The sequence below is a fragment of the Entelurus aequoreus genome, linkage group LG09, assembly GCF_033978785.1.
Source record: "Entelurus aequoreus isolate RoL-2023_Sb linkage group LG09, RoL_Eaeq_v1.1, whole genome shotgun sequence".
Taxonomy (NCBI): Eukaryota; Metazoa; Chordata; class Actinopteri; order Syngnathiformes; family Syngnathidae; genus Entelurus; species Entelurus aequoreus.
In genome coordinates this window covers 18,157,385-18,179,708 of record NC_084739.1, presented here as the reverse complement: position 1 = coordinate 18,179,708, position 22,324 = coordinate 18,157,385, and the positions used below count along the sequence as shown (strand labels likewise).

The 22,324-nt window shown below is 41.4% G+C and overlaps 2 protein-coding genes across 4 annotated transcripts in view; both read right to left on the bottom strand.

The window, feature by feature from the left end:
- The window catches only part of agpat5 (1-acylglycerol-3-phosphate O-acyltransferase 5 (lysophosphatidic acid acyltransferase, epsilon)), a 35,006-nt gene extending 30,759 nt beyond the window's left edge, over positions 1-4,247 (bottom strand). For 2 of the 3 annotated variants that reach the window (XR_009827237.1, XM_062058251.1), the window contains exon 1: positions 3,433-4,192. Coding sequence is in view for 2 of the 3 variants with exons in the window: in XM_062058251.1 (XP_061914235.1) it covers positions 3,433-3,651 (219 nt within the window). In the remaining variant the exon portion in view is untranslated. The other variant, XM_062058252.1, reaches the window with a different exon arrangement.
- A 4,453-nt stretch (positions 4,248-8,700) lies between these two features.
- mcph1 (microcephalin 1) overlaps positions 8,701-22,324 on the bottom strand; it is a 60,262-nt gene continuing 46,638 nt past the window's right edge. Inside the window, exons 14-15 of the mRNA XM_062058248.1 lie at positions 9,901-10,138; positions 8,701-9,797 (exon numbers count right to left, since the gene is read on the bottom strand). Of these exons, the coding sequence (XP_061914232.1) occupies positions 9,745-9,797; positions 9,901-10,138 (291 nt within the window). The 3' untranslated portion in view covers positions 8,701-9,744. The remainder of the gene's footprint in view (positions 9,798-9,900; positions 10,139-22,324) is intronic.

Here is a 22,324-nt window from a genome sequence, read left to right as displayed (position 1 = left end):
AATTGTGTTGATGCCAAATGGTAAACGGTACAGAACAGCAACATACAAACTCAACAGGTATAGATTTTCCTTTGTCCCACTGGCAATCAAAGCACTTAACAGAACACTACTGTAATGACTGGATGCAATAATGAGTGCAATATTAGTATAGTGCAATATGGGAGGTGTGCAATACGGGGGGAGTGTAATGTGATCTCAGAACTGATATACCTGCGCACTGTTCACTGTCGTTACTGTATTGTTGCATATAAGTCCCATCCTAAAACTCATTTGTATACTCTAGCCTTTAAATAGACCCCCTTTTTAGACCAGTTGATCTGCTGTTTCTTTTCTTTTCTCCTTTGCCCCCCTCTCCCTTGTGGGGGGACAGGTCCGGTGGCCATGGATTAAGTGCTGGCTATCCAGAGTCGGGACCCAGGGTGGACCGCTCGCTTGTGCATCGGTGGGGGGCATCTCTGCGCTGCTGACCCATCTCCACTCGAGACGATCTCCTGCTGGCCCCACTATGGACTGGACTCTCACTATTATGTTAGATCTACTATGGACTGGACTTTCACAATATTATGTCAGACCTACTCGGCGTCCATTGCATCCGGTCTCCCCTAGAGGGGGGGGTCACCCACACATGCGGTCCTCTCCAAGGTTTCTCATAGTCGATCACATCGACGTCCCATTGGGGTTGTAAGTTTTTCCATGCCCTTATGTGGGCTCTGTACCACGGATGTCGTTGTGGCTTGTGCAGCCCTTTGAGACACTTGTGATTTAGGGCTATATAAATAAACATTGATTGATTGATTTTGTTGGATGAACTGTATGTATGCATGTAAAACGTTGCGTCTTGATGTCCAAGACTAATTTCTCCTCTGAGAAAATAAAGCTAATTATTATTATTATTATTAATAATAAATATATATATTTATATTTTTTTTCTTTTTGCAAGTCAGATAGGTTCATTGGCAACGCTAAAATTGGCCATAGTGCAGTGGTTCTTAACCTTGTTGGAGGTACCGAACCCCACCAGTTTCATATGCGCATTCACCGAACCCTTCTTTAGTGAAAAATGTAATGTTTTTTTTTTTTCAAATTCAAGACAAAGTTATGTTTTTTACTGGTGCACAAAATGAACCATGCATGAACATCACAACAAATTACACACCTGCAAATCAGTGCGACTTCTGCTGTTGCCGCATCCATTATACGCCGATAGGGAGACGTTTTTATTTACACGATGAGTCAGGTGTGTCTTGACCTCAGCGTCGGAGGCTCCACCGAACCCCTGAGGCCGACTCACCGAACCCCTAGGGTTCGATCGAACCCAGGTTAAGAACCACTGCCCTAGTGTGTGAATGTGAGTGTTGTCTGTCTATCTGTGTTGGCCCTGCGATGAGGTGGTGACTTGTCCAGGGTGTACCCCGCCTTCCGCCCGAATGCAGCTGAGATAGGCACCAGCACCCCCTGCGATCCCGAAAGGGACAAGCGGTAGAAAATGGATGGATGGATGCAAATGTATCATGAATTTTAAAAATTGAGCGCGCTCCACCCAAACAAGGCCAGCGGCCTTGATAATATTCCCTCCAGAATCCTCAGGGACTCTGCCTCCATCATTGCCCCGATCATCACGCACATAATACACCTATTAATTACACAAGGCCAAGTACCAAAAGATTTTAAGATACCAAGAGTAACTCCCCTCTTTAAAAAAGGAAGCAAATTGGAACCTGGCAACTACCGACCTGTTTCTATTCTCAGTTCCATTTCGAAAGTAATGGAGAAAATAGTTTATGAACAGGTCGATAGTTACCTTGCCACTAATAAACTCATGTACAAATTCCAATCCGGCTTCAGAACTACCCACTCCACTGACACACGCCTTCTCTGTCTGACCGACCACATCAAACATGAGGTGGACGCGGGCAAATACTGCGGCATGGTCATGCTGGACCTTCAGAAGGCCTTTGACACCGTTAACCACGCTATACTGTTGGATAAGCTCAGAGCAATCGGATTTAACAAAACCTCATGGAGCTGGATGCAATCTTACTTGGAGGGGAGGGAGCAGGTGGTAGAGGTGAACGGCACCGTGTCCCCCCCCCTCTCGGTGAGCTGTGGAGTCCCCCAAGGCAGTATATTGGGACCTTTACTGTTCCTAATATACATAAACGACTTGTCATCGGCATGCGACTGAATTGTTTTTGTTTGCGGATGACTCTGCCCTGCTGGTATCCGACAAGGACAAGTCACAGGTGGAGAAAATCCTCAGTGCTAAGCTCTGTAGAACTTGCACCTGGCTCGCTGACAACAAGCTATCCATACACTTGGGTAAAACGGAATCCATCCTGTTTGGGTCCCACATCAACCATAAGAAAGTCAATGACTTCACTATAAAAGTGGGTGACATTGTTATCACCAGGAATGATGAGGTCATCTACCTAGGTTCCATTCTAGAGGCTAACCTTTCCTGTGATAAAATGGCAACCAAGGTAATCAAAAAGGTTAACCAACGAACGAGATTTTTCTACAGAATCTCCTCTCTGGTCAACAAAAGCACCATGAGGATTCTGGCGGGAACTCTCGTTAAACCCTTTTTCGATTACGCATGCACCTCCTGGTAACCTAGCACCTCCAAAACCCTCAAATCTAAACTCCAAACATCCCAGAACAAGCTAGTCAGGTTACTTCTAGACCTCCACCCCAGATCCCACCTCACTCCTACCCACTTCTCGAAAGTGGGCTGGCTCAAGGTGGAGGACAGAGTTAAACAACTTGCACTGAGCCTAGTCTATAAAATCCACTACACCTCCCTGATACCGAAGTACATGTCAAACTACTTCCTTAACGTAAATGACCGCCATAACCACAACACCAAGGGGAGCTCCACTAGCCACGTTAAAACCAGATTCCGAACTAACAAAGGTCTTAACTCATTCTCTTTCTATGCCACATCAATGTGGAATGCGCTCCCAACAGGTGTAAAATAAAGGGCATCTCTATCCTCCTTCAAAACCGCAATAAAAGTTCACCTCCAGGCAGCTACCACCCTAAACTAACACCCTCCCCGGATTGCTAATAATCAAATGTAAACAATCAAATGCAGATACTTTTTCTTATGCCTTCTGATCTCTCTCTCTCTCTCTGTCCACTACTTGCTGTCCATATTCCCCCCACACCCCTGATTGTAAATAATGTAAATAATTAGTGTGATTATCCTGTGTGATGACTGTATTATGATGATAGTATATATCTGATAATATATATCTGTATCATGAATCAATTTAAGTGGACCCCGACTTAAACAAGTTGAAAAACGTATTCGGGTGTTAACATTTAGTGGTCAATTGTACGGAATATGTACTTCACTGTGCAACCTACTAATAAAAGTCTCAATCAATCAAAAAGTCAGATTTAGTTACTTGTACATATACATACACTCACCTCAACTCCTGTGTAGTTCTCAAAGAAGAAAAGGACCATGCTCTGGTAGATACAGTACAGCCGGTCGTCTAACCTGTGATACAGTCTGGTCGGTAAAAAAGAAGAAAGTAGGCGCCAAACCCCCCATGACAGAAGGTATGCTGGAGCCGACCCCAGCATGACGGTGGCTGGGAACCAGTACCGCAGCGAGTAAGTGTGCACAACTAGGGAGAGCAGCATGTTGTCACCTCACTTAACAAAAATATATTTGTATAAAAAAAAAAATACCTGAAGTTTTAACTACACAATGCCAAGCTCTCCCCCGCCTACTTCTTAAAGCACACCTGCTTGCAGTAATCAGCATTAGACATTAATAAACCGCTGCAGCACGATGGCAAGAGAGGAGCTGGCTAAAGCTAACTTTAACCTTGTGTACATGACAGCCAAGTCGGCTTGGATGATTCATCCATAGTAGCATTTAGAACTGAATAAAGTACGTAAAGCTTTGTTTTACGTAACACAATAAAACGAGACGCATCACACTCGAAGTAAGCCTACTTGCTGTACAAGTTAGTCGTAACCATTAGCCTACTTTACAACGTGCTGCGTTAGAAAACAAGTTTAGACATAAAACGTTACTAAAGAGTGTCGTAACGTAGGCAGATAGGAAGGCGAGTCTAAGTGTTAATTTAGCGGTTATCGGGGGGGAAATATTATAAATACACATTAGTTCCTCTTTCATCGGCTAGCTGTTTTAACACCTAGCTTCTGGCAGCAAATGTCACACACCTCCCTTGTTTAACGCCTCGCAATATCGAGGAATATGATTGGTTCAATCACCATGGAGGCGTGTCTAATCTTAAAGGCCCATACTGTATATAACCAATGCCTTTGTGTCCTTTAAGACAGTGGTCCCCAACCACCGGGCCGCGGCCCGGTACCGGTCCGTGGATCGATTGGTACCGGTCCGCCCTAGAATAAAAAAAATAAAATAAAAAAAATGTTTTTATTAAATCAACATAAAAAACACGATACACTTACAATTTGTGCACCAACCCAAAAAACCTCCCTCCCCCATTTACACTCATTCGCACAAAAGGGTTGTTTCTTTCTGTTATTAATATTTCTGGTTCCAACATTATATATCAATATAGATCAATACAGTCTGCAGGGATACAGTCCGTAAGCACACATGATTGTATTTTTTTATGACAAAAAAAACAAAATCCTCCCGGTCCGTGGGACAAATTTTCAAGCGTTGAGCGGTCCGCAGTTACAAAAAGGTTGGGGACCACTGCTTTAAGATATTCAAATTGATATCAGTTAGGATTACTTTATCATTTTTGAAGTTCAATATATTTAAATATTGAATATTTTGGAAATAGTTTTATTCACACTACATCTTACCCAATATCAATACTTCAATAGTGTTCCTATTTGTAGACATCAATATTTTACAATAATAATCAGTATTTATTCAATGTCTAGCTCGGGGGTCAGCAACCCACGGCTCTCGAACCGCATGCAGCTCTTTAGTGCCGCCTTAGTGACTCCCTGGAACATTTTTAAAAAAAGGATTGAAAATGGAAAAAGATGGGGGCGGGGGGAATACAAACAAACGCAACAGTTTGTTTACATGTAAAATCTTCCACTCTTTTGTCTCATTTTGTCCGCCAAAAGTTTCATGCTGTGCATGAAACAGGTGTAAAAGTGCATCTACCCAAAACCGCACTAAAAGAACACCTCTAGGAAACTACAACCCTAGACTAACACCCTCCCCCCACCACATCCCACCTCCCCGGATTGTTAATCATTAAATGTATATACTTGTTCTTATGCTTTCTGAGCTCACTATGTTCACTGCTCGCTGTACATATCCTACGAAGTCAGACCTACACTGTTTCAATGTCCATTTCTCAGATGATATTATTGTTGATGACTGAAGTGCTGATATCACCAAACCAAAAGTTTCATGCTGTGCGTGAATGCACAAAGGATCACTTTGACTTGTTGTGCTAATCAGGCATATTTGGTCAGAGCATGACTGGCTCCCGGGAGCTTTTTTAAAAAAGGACTGAAAATGGAAAAAGATGGGGGGGGAATACAAACAAATGCAACCGTTTGTTTACATGTAAAATCTTCCACTCCTTCTTTGTCTCATTTTGTCCACCAAAAGTTTCATGCTGTGCGTGAATGCACAAAGGTGCGCTTTGACTTGTTGTGCTAATCAGGCATATTTGGTCAGAGCATGACTGGCTCCCTTGAGCAATTTTAAAAAAGTATTGAAAATGGAAAAAGATGGGGAGGAAAATACAAACAAATGCAACAGTTTGTTTACATGTAAAATCTTCCACTCCTTATTTGTCTCTTTTTGTCCACCAAAAGTTTCATGCTGTGCATGAATGCACAAAGGATCGCTTTGACTTGTTGTGCTAATCAGGCATATTTGGTCAGAGCATGACTTGCTCCCTGGAACAATTTTAAAAAAGGATTGAAAATGGAAAAAGATGAGGGAAAAATACAAACAAACGCAACAGTTAGTTTACATGTAAAATCTTCCACTCCTAGGTCTCATTTTATCCACCAAAAGTTTTATGCTGTGCGTGAATGCGCAAAGGATCGCTTTGACTTGTGCTAATCAGGCAAATTTGGTCAGAGCTTGACTGCCTCCCGGGAGCATTTTTAAAAAAGGATTAAAAATGGAAAACGATGGGGGTGAAAATACAAACAAATGCAACTGTTTGTTTACATGTAAAATCTTCCACTGCTTCTTTGTCTCATTTTGTCCACCAAAAGTTTCATGCTGTGCGTGAATGCACAAAGGTGTGCTTTGACTTCTTGTTGTGCTAATCAGGCATATTTGGTCAGAGCATGACTGGCTCCCTGGAGCAATTTTAAAAAATGATTGAAAATGGAAAAAGATGAGGGGAAAATACAAACAAACGCAACAGTGTGTTTACATGTGAAATATTCCACTCCTAGGTCTCATTTTGTCTACCAAAAGTTTTATGCTGTGCGTGAATGCACAAAGGATCGCTTTGACTTGTTGTGCTAATCAGGCATATTTGGTCAGAGCTTGACTGGCTCCCGGGAGCCTTTTTAAAAAAGGATTGAAAATGGAAAAAGATGGTGGGGAAAATACAAACAAATGCAACCGTTTGTTACATGTAAAATCTTCCACTCCTTCTTTGTCTCATTTTGTCCACCAAAAGTTTCATGCTGTGCGTGAATGCACAAAGGTGCGCTTTGACTTCTTCTTGTGCTAATCAGGCCTATTTGGTCAGAGCATGACTGGCTCCCTGGAGCAATTTTAAAAAATGATTGAAAATGGAAAAAGATGAGGGAAAAATACAAACAAACGCAACAGTTTGTTTACATGTAAAATATTCCACTCCTTCTAGGTTTCATTTTGTCTACCAAAAGTTTTATGCTGTGCATGAATGCACAAAGGATCGCTTTGACTTGTTGTGCTAATCAGGCATATTTGGTCAGAGCTTGACTGCCTCCCGGGAGCATTTTTAAAAAAGGATTAAAAATGGAAAAAGATGGGGGTGAAAATACAAACAAATGCAACCGTTTGTTACATGTAAAATCTTCCACTCCTTCTTTGTCTCATTTTGTCCACCAAAAGTTTCATGCTGTGCGTGAATGCACAAAGGTGCGCTTTGACTTCTTGTTGTGCTAATCAGGCATATTTGGTCAGAGCATGACTGGCTCCCTGGAGCAATTTTAAAAAATGATTGAAAATGGAAAAAGATGAGGGAAAAATACAAACAAGCGCAACAGTTTGTTTACATGTAAAATATTCCACTCCTTCTAGGTCTCATTTTGTCTACCAAAAGTTTTATGCTGTGCGTGAATGCACAAAAGATCGCGTTGACTTGTTGTGCTAATCAGGCATATTTGGTCAGAGCTTAACTGGCTCCCGGGAGCATTTTTAAAAAAGGATTGAAAATGGAAAAAGATGGGGGGGGGGAAATACAAACAAATGCAACCGTTTGTTTACATGTAAAATCTTCCACTCCTTCTTTGTCTCATTTTGTCCACCAAAAGTTTCATGCTGTGTGTGAATGTACAAAAGGTGCGCTTTGACTTGTTGTTGTGCTAATCAGCCATATTTGGTCAGAGCATGACTGCAAGCTAATCAATGCTTACATGCTATTTAGGCTTGCTGTATGTACATATTGATCCATTATACCTCATTTGTAGGTATATTTGAGCTGATTTAATATCTTTTACTTTTATATTCTTTGTATATAATTTATGTTTTGCATGTCTCATGACACATTATATTTAATATTGGCTGCATTTCAGATAGTTGTTTGTGTGCCATGTTGTTCCAGACCACAGCAAACATTACCTAGCTTCCCAAAGATTGTAATAAATCTATTAAAAGAAGACAGCCTGCCGATTCCTCTAACTTGGACACACACATCTATACCTTTGGCAATTAAAAGCCAAATAATTTCCAGGAGTTATCTCACCTTCTGAGTAGCCTCTGATTTACTAATGGTTTCTAATGTTATAGGGACGACGTGGCGAAGTTGGTAGAGTGGCTGTGCCAGCAATCGGAGTGTTGCTGGTTACTGGGGTTCAATTCCCACCTTCTACCTTCCTAGTCACGTCCGTTGTGTCCTTGGGCAAGACACTTCACCCTTTGCCTCTGATGGCTGCTGGTTAGCGCCTTGCATGGCAGCTCCCTCCATCAGTGTGTGGATGTGTGTGTGAATGGGTAAATGTGGAAATACTGTCAAAGCGCTTTGAGTACCTTGAAGGTAGAAAAGCGCTATACAAGTATAACCCATTTATCATTTACAAAAATGTGTAGAATAAATATTAAATTTCAGTCAACGAAGATTCTCTTCAGCCTGCGACACAGTCATTTTGATAGTAGGCTATTATAGCTAATATAGACACTTACGTCATGTGTTGCCTTCATTATAAGACTTATATACGGCTTTTAATTTTTTGCTGCTCCAAACAGATTTGTTTTTTGGTCCAATATGGCTCTTTCAATGTTTTGGGTTGCCGACCCCTGGTCTACCTCGTGAGAAATTACTAAAATTGCTATAATAATCAAATGGAATATTCAAAGAATCTGACTACAATATTATGGACACTTTTATTACTATATTTGTATGGGTATTGGATTATTAATGTTGGCTTTACCCTTTTTTTTAATTTTATTTTAATTAATATAAATTGTTTAGCCAACAGTTTATTTCTTATTCAAATATACAATAAGTTCATTCTTCATTTTGACAGGCTGGTTTATTTCATACTGTTGCAACATTATTCATTCATCACTCAAGTACAGTAGATGCACTATTTTCTAATGCAGTAGTTGCAACTACAACCAAACAGTCCCATGTGTTATGATTACTAGTAACTTGTACCATCTTCACAAAAGAAAATAGTTTTAAATAACATTGTGACAGGAAAATAAGAAAACATGTACTATTTGAAATACTATTAACAATGACATTATAATATACAACAATTCTTCTCAAAAAAAGAGGAGAAATATAATCAAGAGAAAAACGTAATTTAAAACATTTGTTTGCACGTACAACACTTAAGACCTTCAGTATATCAAATTAAATTATGGAATGGATTAAGCAAAGCAATCAAACAATGTACTAATATGATACACTTCAAGAAACTCTTCAAACTTAAAGTGTTTACAAAGTACAAAGAAGAAGAACCATGACAAACATTCTCAATTTATTCTTAAAGTAATCTTACTTATCCCATCATATGAAATATGACTTACTTCACCAATTATTATTATTAAATTCTTACTATTATTTATTTATTTATTTTTATTGTGATTACTTATGGAGTTTATTGTGAAAAAATTGTGAACAGGAAGTGAACAAAAAGTTTTGCAACTGTTATGTAAAGAAAAGGGGTAGGATTAAATAAGCTCTGCTTCTTCCTACTCCTTTTCGAACATGTTGAAAAGAGAAACTGGAAATTGTGATGTATCATGTTGTATGCTTGCATGTTCGAAATAAACTCAAACTCAACTCAACTCAATTATAAGGGTCAAAGTAGGTGATCTGCAGTTGAGTGAACTGGCTCAGCACGCATTTTAAAAATAACATTTGCTTTTAGGTCAGGGAATCTGCCTTCTCATATCACGTTAAAAAAAACTGACAGATCAAAGGTTAAAAGTACTGAGACTGTATTGTTTTCTGTGTGTAACCAGCAACATAAAGTCACTGAGGGGTGAATCTTTCAGAGAATGTATGTTTAGTCTCTGTACACAATTCCAAAGAAAGATAAGAACCCTTGTGAGCAGAAACACTGCATTACAGTATTTAGTAGTCTTTACTCCAAGTTGTAGCTGTCATACGAAAGTTGCTTCAGATGTGTGATGCTGTCTGAAATGGAAGCACAGTAAGGAATAATAAATGCCACCATAAAAACACAATAACACTGAACTGCTAAGTCCCAACTGGGATTCATTCAGTGCGAGTATCTTACCAAGCACCCACTGCTCAGACAGGATCCTGGTGCCCCCTGGTCTCCTGCCACTGTATTTTCCTATGCAGATTCCTGCCTGACGCAGAACTTTACACACTTTCCCCCCACAGAGCTGAATCAACTCTACCAGACTGGTTGCAGGCGGCTGGGAACGCTGGGACACAAACATGGACGGTTGGTCCTGGAACAGGTCCTGCTGGTACCTACCGGTAGATAAATGCCTCTGGAGACGGCAGATCTGGGAACAAATTATGGCAATAAGTACGAACGTGGAACAATCTGAAGTTCAACCAAAATATATGCCTAAACGTCAAACAAAACTTGGAATTCAAACCATCATCACCTGTGATATTGTCTAAAACAAAGGCTTAAATTAAGTGTTTTGCTCTTACTATGATGTATTTTGTGAAGCTATCATTGATATGTAAGTGGTATCAAACAGGAAAAGTGTGACTGTAACCATCCATCCATCCATCCATCCATTTTCTTCAGTTTATCCGAAGTCGGGTCACGGGGGCAGAGAAGCCCAGACTTCCCTCCACCGTCCTCTTTATTTTATTTCTTGTGTCGTAAATAGTGCACGAAATAACAGTGTTACTATTGCTGCTATTGTTTTGTAGTAATAATCTAATTACCATCTCAGAAGTTAGAACAGGGTTTCCCGCAGCGCAAATTGGGAACAGGTGGGTGCCATGATTGGGTATAAAAGCAGCTTCCATGAAATGCTCAGTCATTCACAAACAAGGATGGGGCGAGGGTCACCACTTTGTGAACAAATGCCTAAGCAAATTGTCTAACAGTTTATGAACAACATTTCTCAACGAACTATTGCAAGGAATTTAGGGATTTCACCATCTACGGTCCGTGATATCATCAAAAGGTTCAGAGAATCTGGAGAAATCACTCCACGTAAGCGATGATATTACGGACCTTGGATCCCTCAGGCGGAACTGCATCAAAAAGTGACACTGTGTAAAGGATATCACCACATGGGCTTAGGAACACTTCAGAAAACCACTGTCAGTAACTACAATTTGTCGCTACATCTGTAAGTGCAAGTTAAAAGTCTACTATGCAAAGCAATCAACAAATGAAACAAATCAACAACACCCAGAAACACAGCTGGCTTCGCTGGGCCCGAGTTCATGTAGGATGGACTGATGCAAAGTGGAAAAGTGTTCTGTGGTCTGACGAGTCCACATTTGAAATTGTTTTTGGAAACTGTGGACGTCGTGTCCTCTGGAACAAAGAGGAAAAGAACCATCCGTATTGTTATAGGCGCAAAGTTGAAAAGCCAGCATCTGTGATGGTATGGGGGTGTATTAGTGCCCAAGGCATGGGTAACTTACATCTCTGTGAAGGCACCATTAATGCTGAAAGGTACATACAGGTTTTGGAACAACAAAGCTAGGAGTATCCAACGATGATTTCAAATTAGAAATGGTCACAGCTGATGAGGTGTTTAAAAAATTGAGCGCGCTCCACCCAAACAAGGCCACCGGCCTTGATAATATTCCCTCCAGATTCCTCAGGGACTCTGCCTCCATCATTGCCCCGATCATCACGCACATAATAAACCAATCAATTACACAAAGCCAAGTACCAAAAGATTTTAAGATAGCAAGAGTAACTCCCCTCTTTAAAAAAGGAAGCAAATTGGAACCTGGCAACTACCGACCTGTTCCTATTCTCAGTTCCATTTCGAAAGTAATGGAGAAAATAGTTTATGAACAGGTCGATAGTTACCTTGCCACTAATAAACTCATGTACAAATTCCAATCCGGCTTCAGAACTAACCACTCCACTGACACATGCCTTCTCTATCTGACCGATCACACCAAACATGAGGTGGACGCGGGCAAATACTGCGGCATGGTCATGCTGGACCTTCAGAAGGCCTTTGACACCGTTAACCACGCTATACTGTTGGATAAGCTCAGAGCAATCGGATTTAACAAAACCTCATGGAGCTGGATGCAATCTTGCTTGGAGGGGAGGGAGCAGGTGGTAGAGGTAAACGGCACCGTGTCCCCCCCACCCCTCTCGGTGAGCTGTTGAGTCCCCAAAGGCAGTATATTGGGACCTTTACTGTTCCTAATATACATAAACGACTTGTCATCGGCATGCGACTGTGAATTGTTTTTGTTTGCGGATGACTCTGCCCTGCTGGTATCCGACAAGGACAAGTCACAGGTGGAGAAAATCCTCAGTGCTGAGCTCTGTAGAACTTGCACCTGGCTCGCTGACAACAAGCTATCCATACACTTGGGTAAAACTGAATCCATCCTGTTTGGGTCCCACATCAACCTTAAGAAAGTCAATGACTTCACTATAAAAGTGGGTGACATTGTTATCACCAGGAAAGATGAGGTCACCTACCTAGGTTCCATTCTAGAGGCTAACCTTTCCTGTGATAAAATGGCAACCAAGGTAATCAAAAAGGTTAACCAACGAACGAGATTTCTCTACAGAATCTCCTCTCTGGTCAACAAAAGCACCATGAGGATTCTGGCGGGAACTCTCGTTCAACCCTTTTTCGATTACGCATGCACCTCCTGGTACCCTAGCACCTCCAAAACCCTCAAATCTAAACTTCAAACATCCCAGAACAAGCTAGTCAGGTTACTTCTAGACCTCCACCCCAGATCCCACCTCACTCCTACCCACTTCTCCAAAGTGGGCTGGCTCAGGGTGGAGGACAGAGTTAAACAACTTGCACTGAGCCTAGTCTATAAAATCCACTACACCTCCCTGATACCGAAGTACATGTCAAACTACTTCCTTAACGTAAATGACCGCCATAACCACAACACCAGGGGGAGTTCCACTAACCACGTTAAACCCAGATTCGAACTAACAAAGGTCTTAACTCATTCTCTTTCTATGCCACATCAATGTGGAATGCGCTCCCAACAGGTGTAAAATAAAGGGCATCTCTATCCTCCTTCAAAACCGCAATAAAAGTTCACCTCCAGGCAGCTACCACCCTAAACTAACACCCTCCCCGGATTGCTAATAATCAAATGTAAACAATCAAATGCAGATACTTTTTCTTATGCCTTCTGATCTCACCCTCTCTCAAATGTAAACAATCAAATGCAGATACTTTTTCTTATGCCTCTCTCTCTCTATATCCTACATCCATTCATCTTCTTCCGCTTATCCGAGGTCGGGTCGCGGGGGCAGCAGCCTAAGCAGGGAAGCCCAGATTTTCCTCTCCCCAGCCACTTCGTCCAGCTCCTCCCGGGGGATCCCGAGGCGTTCCCAGGCCAGCCGGGAGACAGTCTTCCCAACGTGTCCTGGGTCTTCCCCGTGGCCTCCTACCGGTTGGACGTGCCCTAAACACCTCCCTAGGGAGGCGTTCGGGTGGCATCCTGACCAGATGCCCGAACCACCTCATCTGGCTCCTCTCGATGCGGAGGAGCAGTGGCTTTACTTTGAGCTCCCCCCGGATGGCAGAGCTTCTCACCCTATCTCTAAGGGAGAGCCCCGCCACCCGGCGGAGGAAACTCATTTCGGCCGCCTGTACCCGTGATCTTGTCCTTTCGGTCATGACCCAAAGCTCATGACCATAGGTGAGGATGGGAACGTAGATCGACCGGTAAATTGAGAGCTTTGCCTTCCGGCTCAGCTCCTTCTTCACCACAACGGACCGATACAGCGTCCGCATTACTGAAGACGCCGCACCGATCCGCCTGTCGATCTCACGATCCACTTTTCCCCCACTCGTGAACAAGACTCCTAGGTACTTGAACTCCTCCACTTGGGGCAGGGTCTCCTCCCCAACCCGGAGATGGCACCCCACCCTTTTCCGGGCAAGAACCATGGACTCCGACTTGGAGGTGCTGATTCTCATCCCAGTCGCTTCACACTCAGCTGCGAACCGATCCAGTGAGAGCTGAAGATCCTGGCCAGATGAAGCCATCAGGACCACATCATCTGCAAAAAGCAGAGACCTAATCCCGCAGCCACCAAACCGGATCCCCTCAACGCCTTGACTGCGCCTAGAAATTCTGTCCACAAAAGTTATGAACAGAATCGGTGACAAAGGGCAGCCTTGGCGGAGTCCAACCCTCACTGGAAACGTGTCCGACTTACTGCCGGCAATGCGGACCAAGCTCTGACACTGATTGTACAGGGAGCGTACAGGGAGCGGACAGCCACAATCAGACAGTCCGATACCCCATACTCTCTGAGCACTCCCCACAGGACCTCCCGAGGGACACGGTCGAATGCCTTCTCCAAGTCCACAAAGCACATGTAGACTGGTTGGGCAAACTCCCATGCACCCTCAAGGACCCTGCCGAGAGTATAGAGCTGGTCCACAGTTCCACGACCAGAACGAAAACCACACTGTTCCTCCTGAATCCGAGGTTCGACTATCCGGCGTAGCCTCCTCTCCAGTACACCCGAATAGACCTTACCGGGAAGGCTGAGGAGTGTGATCCCACGATAGTTGGAACACACCCTCCGGTTCGCCTTCTTAAAGAGAGGAACCACCACCCCGGTCTGCCAATCCAGAGGTACCGCCCCCGATGTCCACGCGATGCTGCAGAGTCTTGTCAACCAAGACAGCCCCACAGCATCCAGAGCCTTAAGGAACTCCGGGCGGCTCTTATCCACCCCAGGGGCCTTGCCACCGAGGAGCTTTTTAACTACCTCAGCAACCTCAGCCCCAGAAATAGGAGAGCCCACCACAGATTCCCCAGGCACTGCTTCCTGATAGGAAGACGTGTCGGTGGGATTGAGGAGGTCTTCGAAGTATTCCCTCCACCGATCCACAACATCCGCAGTCGAGGCCAGCAGAACACCATCCGCACCATACACGGTGTTGACAGTGCACTGCTTCCCCTTCCTGAGGCGGCGGATGGTGGTCCAGAATCGCTTCGAAGCCGTCCGGACGTCATTTTCCATGGCCTCGCCGAACTCCTCCCATGTCCGAGTTTTTCACGTCCCAAGAGCTAGCTTATGTAGCCGAGGATCGGACCGCCAAGTGCCCTACCTTCGGCTTCCGCCCAGCTCACAATGCACCCGACCTCTATGGCCCCTCCCATGAGTGGTGAGCCCATTGGAGGGGGGACCCACGTTGCCTCTTCGGGCTGTACCCGGCCGGGCCCCATGGGGACAGGCCCGGCCACCAGGCGCTCGCCATCGTGCCCCAACTCCGGGCCTGGCTCCGGAGGGGGGCCCCGGTGACCCGCGTCCGGGCGAGGGAAATCTGAATCCTTGTTGTTTCCTTTCCATAGAAGTCTTTGAGCTGCTCTTTGTCTGATCCCTCACCTAGGACCTGTTTGTCTTGGGAGACCCTACCAGGGGGCATGAAAGCCCCCGGACAACATAGCTCCTAGGATCATTGGGACACGCAAACTCCTCTACCACGGTAAGGTGGCATCATATTTTTTCATTAAATCAACATAAAAAACACAATATATACATTATATATCAATATAAATCAATACAGTCTGCAGGGATACAGTCCGTAAGCACACATGATTGTATTTCTTTATGACAAAAAAAAATAAAAAAATAAAATAAAATACCACCCCGGTTCGTGGGACAAATTTTCAAGCGTTGACCGGTCCGCAGCTACAAAAAGGTTGGGGACCACTGGTCTAAATAATATGTAACGGTGCTGTTTTGGTGAACATTTTATTATTATCTATGTGCTGAAGCCTTCCTCTAGCCCTAACCACCTTTGACTGCGGCTCCACCCTATCAGCCATGTTGTAGTTTTCATTGTTCCCATATTGAGTCAACTGACAGATAAGTTAAAACTATATGCTACTTTTTATGAGAAATGGTAACAGTGGGGGATTCTAGAATGCATCTGCATGTATGAACCAGTCTGCCCCACAGAGGTTAGAGAAAAATAGGGGACTTATTGAGTACAACTCGACTTGATCAGAAGCTCTTTCGGTAAACAAACCTCTACCATATATCGAGATATACGCTGACGTAACCCAGGCAAATTATGTCACTAAAGGCGGTGTGGCTCGGTTGGTAGAGCGGCCGTGCCAGCAACTTGAGGGTTCCAGGTTCGATCCCCGCTTCCGCCATCCTAGTCACTGCTGTTGCATCCTCGGGCAAGACACTTTATCCACCAAGTGCCACCCACACTGGTTTAAATGTAACTTAGATATAGATAAGGGGTTTCACTATGTAAAGCGCTGAGTCTCTAGAGAAAAGTGCTATATAAATATAATTCACTTCCCTTAAGTCTCAAATTCCAAACAGCCCATTTGGAGCAAATATGAAGGAAGGCAAGACTGTATTATCAATATCTCTGCCATACCTCCATTATTTGATTTCAAATTTGTGGGACTTATGGGGATCCCAACTACACAAAAACATGTACCAAAAGGTAAGGAACGTTGGTTTTGCATAATAGGAGCCCTTTAAAAGTAATTTTATTAACACTAGTCTCCAAACAGTTTTTAAATTATTTTTTTTTAGTCCTATTATACAGTGGTCAATTTGTTTTGGTAAACTTGTAAAAAAAAAGTTTGAAATGACTTTTTTTTTTTTTCAAACCAATGATTACATTATGTTTCAAAATGAGTTTTGCACCACTGACTCCATTGTAGGTGGCTGTTGTTGCCGCTTTTGGAAAGTTTTCAAAATCCTGTTTAAATAACTTATTTACAGACAAACAAAAACATACAACAGCACAAGTAGGCGTAAACAGTTTGAAATGTCATTTGAGTCTTGTTAACAGACTGACAATGATTTCAAGGAAGCATTCTTGGAATTGGTGAGTGAAGCTTGAAGCTGTCCACAGGGCTGTTTTGTATCCAGCAGGGGTCACTTACTAAACTGAATAGGACAATCTGCGCTATTCCGAGTTGAATGCCAGGAAACGAGCATTGAGGCTTTTAGCCTTTTGTAAATGTTCACATCGGTTTTATTTTACACCAAGTAATCAGGGATAGACCAGGGGAGTTCAGGGACAGGGTCAGATTAACATGAACCCACATTGTGCACTTTTAGGGGAACAACTGACTGTCCTATTGTGTGACTAAATAGTCTTCGGTGCCTGGCTTATAATAGGAAGACGTTGAACATAATAAAACTGTTCAACACACAAACACGTCCCGGTAATGTTACTATTATACTAGGAATAACATGTTTGTGATTTTTGTGGAAACTTGGCACTTGGTTGAATAGTTGAATGGTGTTTGTTAAACCAGTCATTAAAAACAATGTGTTCATGTTCAGTTGATTGAGACTTTTTGCCTGTCATTCACAATCTTTATGTGAGCAAATAACATGTATTTATCTTTTTTATGAATTATAAATCGTAAATAAACCCTAGCAAAAGTCCGCTAACAATGCTGGTAATGGGGATGCAAACTATTCCGCCTATAAAGCCCTCTAAAAACATCCAAATACCTTTAATAACGTTTTATATACATGGCATAGATATGTGTGTAATGTAGTAACCACAACATTCACAAAAACATGTAGTATTTACATATTTTGGTCATTTTAAACATTTCCAGAGCATTTTTGCAGGCGCACATGAATTCACAAAGCGCATTGCAACGTTTGCTATTTTATTAAACAACAACTGATCATGGCAGACTTTGAGATCCAGCGACAACTACTCTGGGACAAATGATTCAGAATCTTATCTTTTTGAGCCTGAGGATAAGCTACAAGTTTTAGAAACTGGGTGCTAAGCAGATCATGCTATATTGAAACACTAAGCATCATGTAACAGTAGTGTCATGTGCTAAACAACGAATACAAACTACGAACATAATAAAACAATCCCTTACTGTATGATGTCCGCTCTCACTAAGAATGCAGGCTGATGAGATTTTTATATCTTTTAGAACAAGTCTTTCCCCCCCTGGTTAGATCATAACTTCATCATAATCCACACTCCTAAAATAAAAAATGCCAAGAGCAAACAGGCATTTTTCCGTGTACCTGGGTCTAAGTTGTATATTAAAGCTGACTTACTTTTTGTCTTATGGCCACAACTTTCTACCATACAAGTGTGAGGCATGATTTATAATCCAGCACAAACTTTTATCATCTTATCAGTTTAGGAGGTTAAGAGCTGCATTAGCTACGATACCTCCGTGATCAAGACGCCGTGTTACTAAAAGTAGTTCCTCTGCATAAGCTCTTATAATAACAAAGTTGCTAATACTTAACATGCAGGTCACAGCATGTAAATTAATTATTGTTGGCTGTTTTTGGACATTTTTTGTTGGGCTTTATAGTCGGAATAAATGACTCTTATTAGATACATTGTTGTCTAGCACTAGCCGCAATTTAAAATGTAGACTGCACAAAAAAAGACCAAACATGTGAGTTCTTGTCTCACATACGGATTTTGAATGATTACATTTTTTTTTTTAAAAAGCGCAGTTCCACTTTAAGTGAACATTTTTCTGCAAGCATTAACAGTATGATGGGCCCTCTAACAGTCTTAAACTGTTAATGTCTTATGTTGATAGCCCCCTGCGACACCTACTGGTAAAAAAAAGTTTTTGTGTCTACCCACAATGCACAATGTAATTTTTGTCAGGTACAATTGATAGTCAAATAATTAGTAATCAAAGTGTTTGCGTTTAATAACTGTCTCATAAATGATTTTTTTCAAAATCTGATTTTTTTTCCAGCTGACTGTTTAGACAGCAAGCAAAATGTGATCTTTATCATACTACAGTGGCCCCAATGCTGCCTCTACGTCACTTGCAAGCACAGTTCGATAAAGTGAAAACAAAGAAAGTTCACCAGATTCCGTAAAAGAACAAGGAAGTCGCTATTACTACTACATAACAAAATAAAAGTTGCCACCATAGATATGGTCGCCACACCTTAAAATGAATGTTTTTTACGTGAAAATAAATTTAAGTAATATAATGTTTGAATGTTGAATTTTTTATTGTATATATAGTGTAATATATATTTGGTTATAATATTTTTATGGCTGTTAAGTAGAGGAAGCACGAACATCAGCGTGGTTATTTTTCAACTCACATGCAAGCAAATACGCCACAGCGTCAATTATGGTCCTTCAACAATCGCTATTTCTTTGGAATCAAAATATATATTCATATTTTACATATAGCCTATTTGCACACTATTGACTTGTGACGCACCGAAAATTTGGCTGTCAAAAATAGACTTTGCTCACCAAAACCAGATGTTGGGATGAAGTATCCACTTCTGCTGGGGAGCTGCATTTTTCCCCGCGCACACGAATGACGTAGCTTGCCCAAAGCTGACAAAAAAGTCACATACTGGTCGCATTCAGGTCGCAGAAGTCACATTTAAAAAGATCAGATTCAAATCGGATTAGGACTACCTCCTGATGTGGCCTTATTCTGATGCGAAAAGATCAGATTTGAAACACTTTGGAGCGTTTAGTCCGTTAAAAAAATGTTATGTGTCACTTGAGTGCAAAAAAAAAATCAGATTTGGGGTGCAGTGTAAATGAAGCCATAATGAATCGAACTTGAAACATCTGTACCGTATTTTTTGGACAATAAGTCGCAGTTTTTTTCATAGTTTGGCCGGGGGTGCGACTTATATTCAGGAGCGACTTATGTGTGAAATTATTAACACATTACCGTAAAATATCAAATAATATTATTTAGCTCATTCACATAAGAGACTACTAGACGTATAAGATTTCATCGGATTTAGCGATTAGGAGTGACAGATTGTTTGGTAAACGTATAGCATGTTCTATATGTTATAGTTATTTGAATGACTCTTACCATAATATGTTACGTTAACATACCAGGCACGTTCTCAGTTGGTTATTTATGCGTCATATAATGTACACTTATTCAGTCTCTTGTTCACTATTCTTTATTTTAAATTGCCTTTCAAATGTCTATTCTTGGTGTTGGGTTTTATCAAATAAATTTCCCCCAAAAATGCGACATATGTTTTTTTCCTTCTTTATTATGCATTTTCGGCCGGTGCGACTTATACTCCGGAGCGACTTATAGTCCGAAAAATACGGTAGTACCTTTTACCAGTTTCGGGAAAACTGAGCGCAAGGTGGGTGAAGTGTCTTGCCCAAGTACACAACGGCAGTGGCTAAAATGGAGGAAACTGGATTAGTACCAGTAACCCTCAAGTTTCCTTACTGGAAAGATGTTTTAAAAGTGAAAATGGCTGTTGGTTGATACTGTATAACAAAGAAAAGACTCAGGCTGATAAACACATGGACTAAGTATTCTGTTATGGGGAAATTACACTTTCTTATTTTAGTAACTAGTGTGCATATAAATCAGTTCATGAATGCGTGTAAACATAAACCCCCTACTTCTACGAAAAAGGGCACTGCAGAAGCATAAGGCTGCAGTGGTGTAGAAGAAAATTATAACTTGCAAAAAATTTAAAGGCTCCCTAATGTGTAAACTAGACCAATGGTGTTCTAGCACTAATGTGTGTCCCTAGAGCCTGGTTGTGAGCACCAAACGTAACAAAAACTTATCTTCCTTGTTTGCTCCACTTTTAAGAGAAGACGGAGAATTTTGCACTTAATGACATTATAAATACATTTTAAAATTCCATCAACCCGAGTTACCCTGTAGATGAGCCCACCCTGTGTATATGTCCACCATATCATGGAGGACAGCTTTGTAAAACTGCAGGCTTTGCTACACATCTTAAATAAAATCCTGGCACTCTGCCAAGTGTCAGTCAGTTCTAGACACGAGAACTACACTTTATTTTATTTATCTTCAGGAAATAGGCAAACTTTGCATAATGTTGACTGTAATGTTAGAACTGTAGATAACACAGCTATGCTCATGTTGTGTCCTGTACCATTCCTTAATGTTACATTGTTGTATCTAATACATCTACAAAGTGTTTTGAGGAGCACTACTCTCTGTCGGAGACAGGCGTAGGGAAACACAGGGCTCAGATGGTAGACCTGTTGTCCTGAAACAAATCCAGCTTCCGCCATTTTAGTCACTGCCGTTTTGTACTTTGGCAAGACTACTTCATCCCCTGTTCCCTCGAAACAGGTATGGGGGACTATGGATGTACAGTGAATAAGAAACTGCAATAATCAGGCTCATTTACAGTCTATACAGCAGATTGGTCATTAATGTGAAATTTCATGAATAAATAAATCTTATTAGCATTGCAGCTACAGACACATGAAACAATGTACTCCGAGTAGCACTTTCAAACTGTCTAAATACCAGCATTAAGGCTAGATTTTTACTAACACTCTACTGTGGAACCTCTGAAACACATTTAAAATGGTAAAAAAATTGTATATTGGGATATTTAAAAATAAAAAAAAATGTATTTGGTGGAGTGACTCGGCACGAACAAGTGAAACGTCACTGTTTTGGGGAATAATGACTTGCGCTTCCTGTCTTGTAATATGCCTTAAATATTTAGCATTTCCCCTACGCTGTAGCATATTACGTCAGCCTACTTCCTGCAATTCAGTGCATTTCAATCCATTTGTTGATCATGCCGTTTAAAGAAGGAATGCAATCTAGTTGGGCTTTGTTTGAGGAAAAATGCATTTAAGTGTAAAACATGATGCACGACAAATTAACCTAAATGAGTTACTTTTCTTAAAAGAGTCCTCAAGGGTGAATGGCGCTCCTGAAGCAAAAGCAGAGAGAATGTGACTGTGGCACATTCCTGCATGAAAGGACAAAACATCCTCCAGTGTCTTTCCTGTACTGCACACCTGCACTGTGTTCCCCATGGCAATATCAGTGCCCCCAGGCAGACTTCATAAAAACAGAAAACATCCACATCACCAATGCAATTGAGGTAAAATGCAAATTTGTCTTGGTTTGTTTTTCCAAAGGATTCCCTTGGTAAAATTTGAACGTAAAAAGTAAAGTTGTGTGATCCAATTTTAAACACACAATAAAAGAAAAACAAGTTGCAAATGTTTTGTTTTTTTTAATAAATATTGTCATCAGCTCATTTGCTGTCTGATTATTTTTCTTGCATATTATTTTTAAAACATCTGTGCTCCTAATTATTTTCACACTCAGGATTATAAATTATGCAGGTACATGCATGTCTCTATAGGCCAACAAGGAGCTATTTTTGGCAACTAAATATAATGAAATAAAATGATCTTGTAATATGTCAGTACAATGTCCATTTGTTCCATTAATTTATCAACCACAAATGATTAATAATTATATAAAACACATTAAAAAAACATAACATATTCACAGTCAAACATTCATATAAGGGTAGAAAACAATACTGTACAATAATGTTCTGGGGTTCATTAACAAATGGTGAAACACAAAGTCTTTGTAATGTACCACTGCTTTGTCTTTGAGCCAGAAAAAGTTGTTATTAAATTGTATGTTCAGTTTCTTATATCCGGGCATCTTTTTTGTAATAACAGATGGAGTTTTTACCTTCACGTGTCTTTTGAAGAAAGATACTTCTGGAGAAG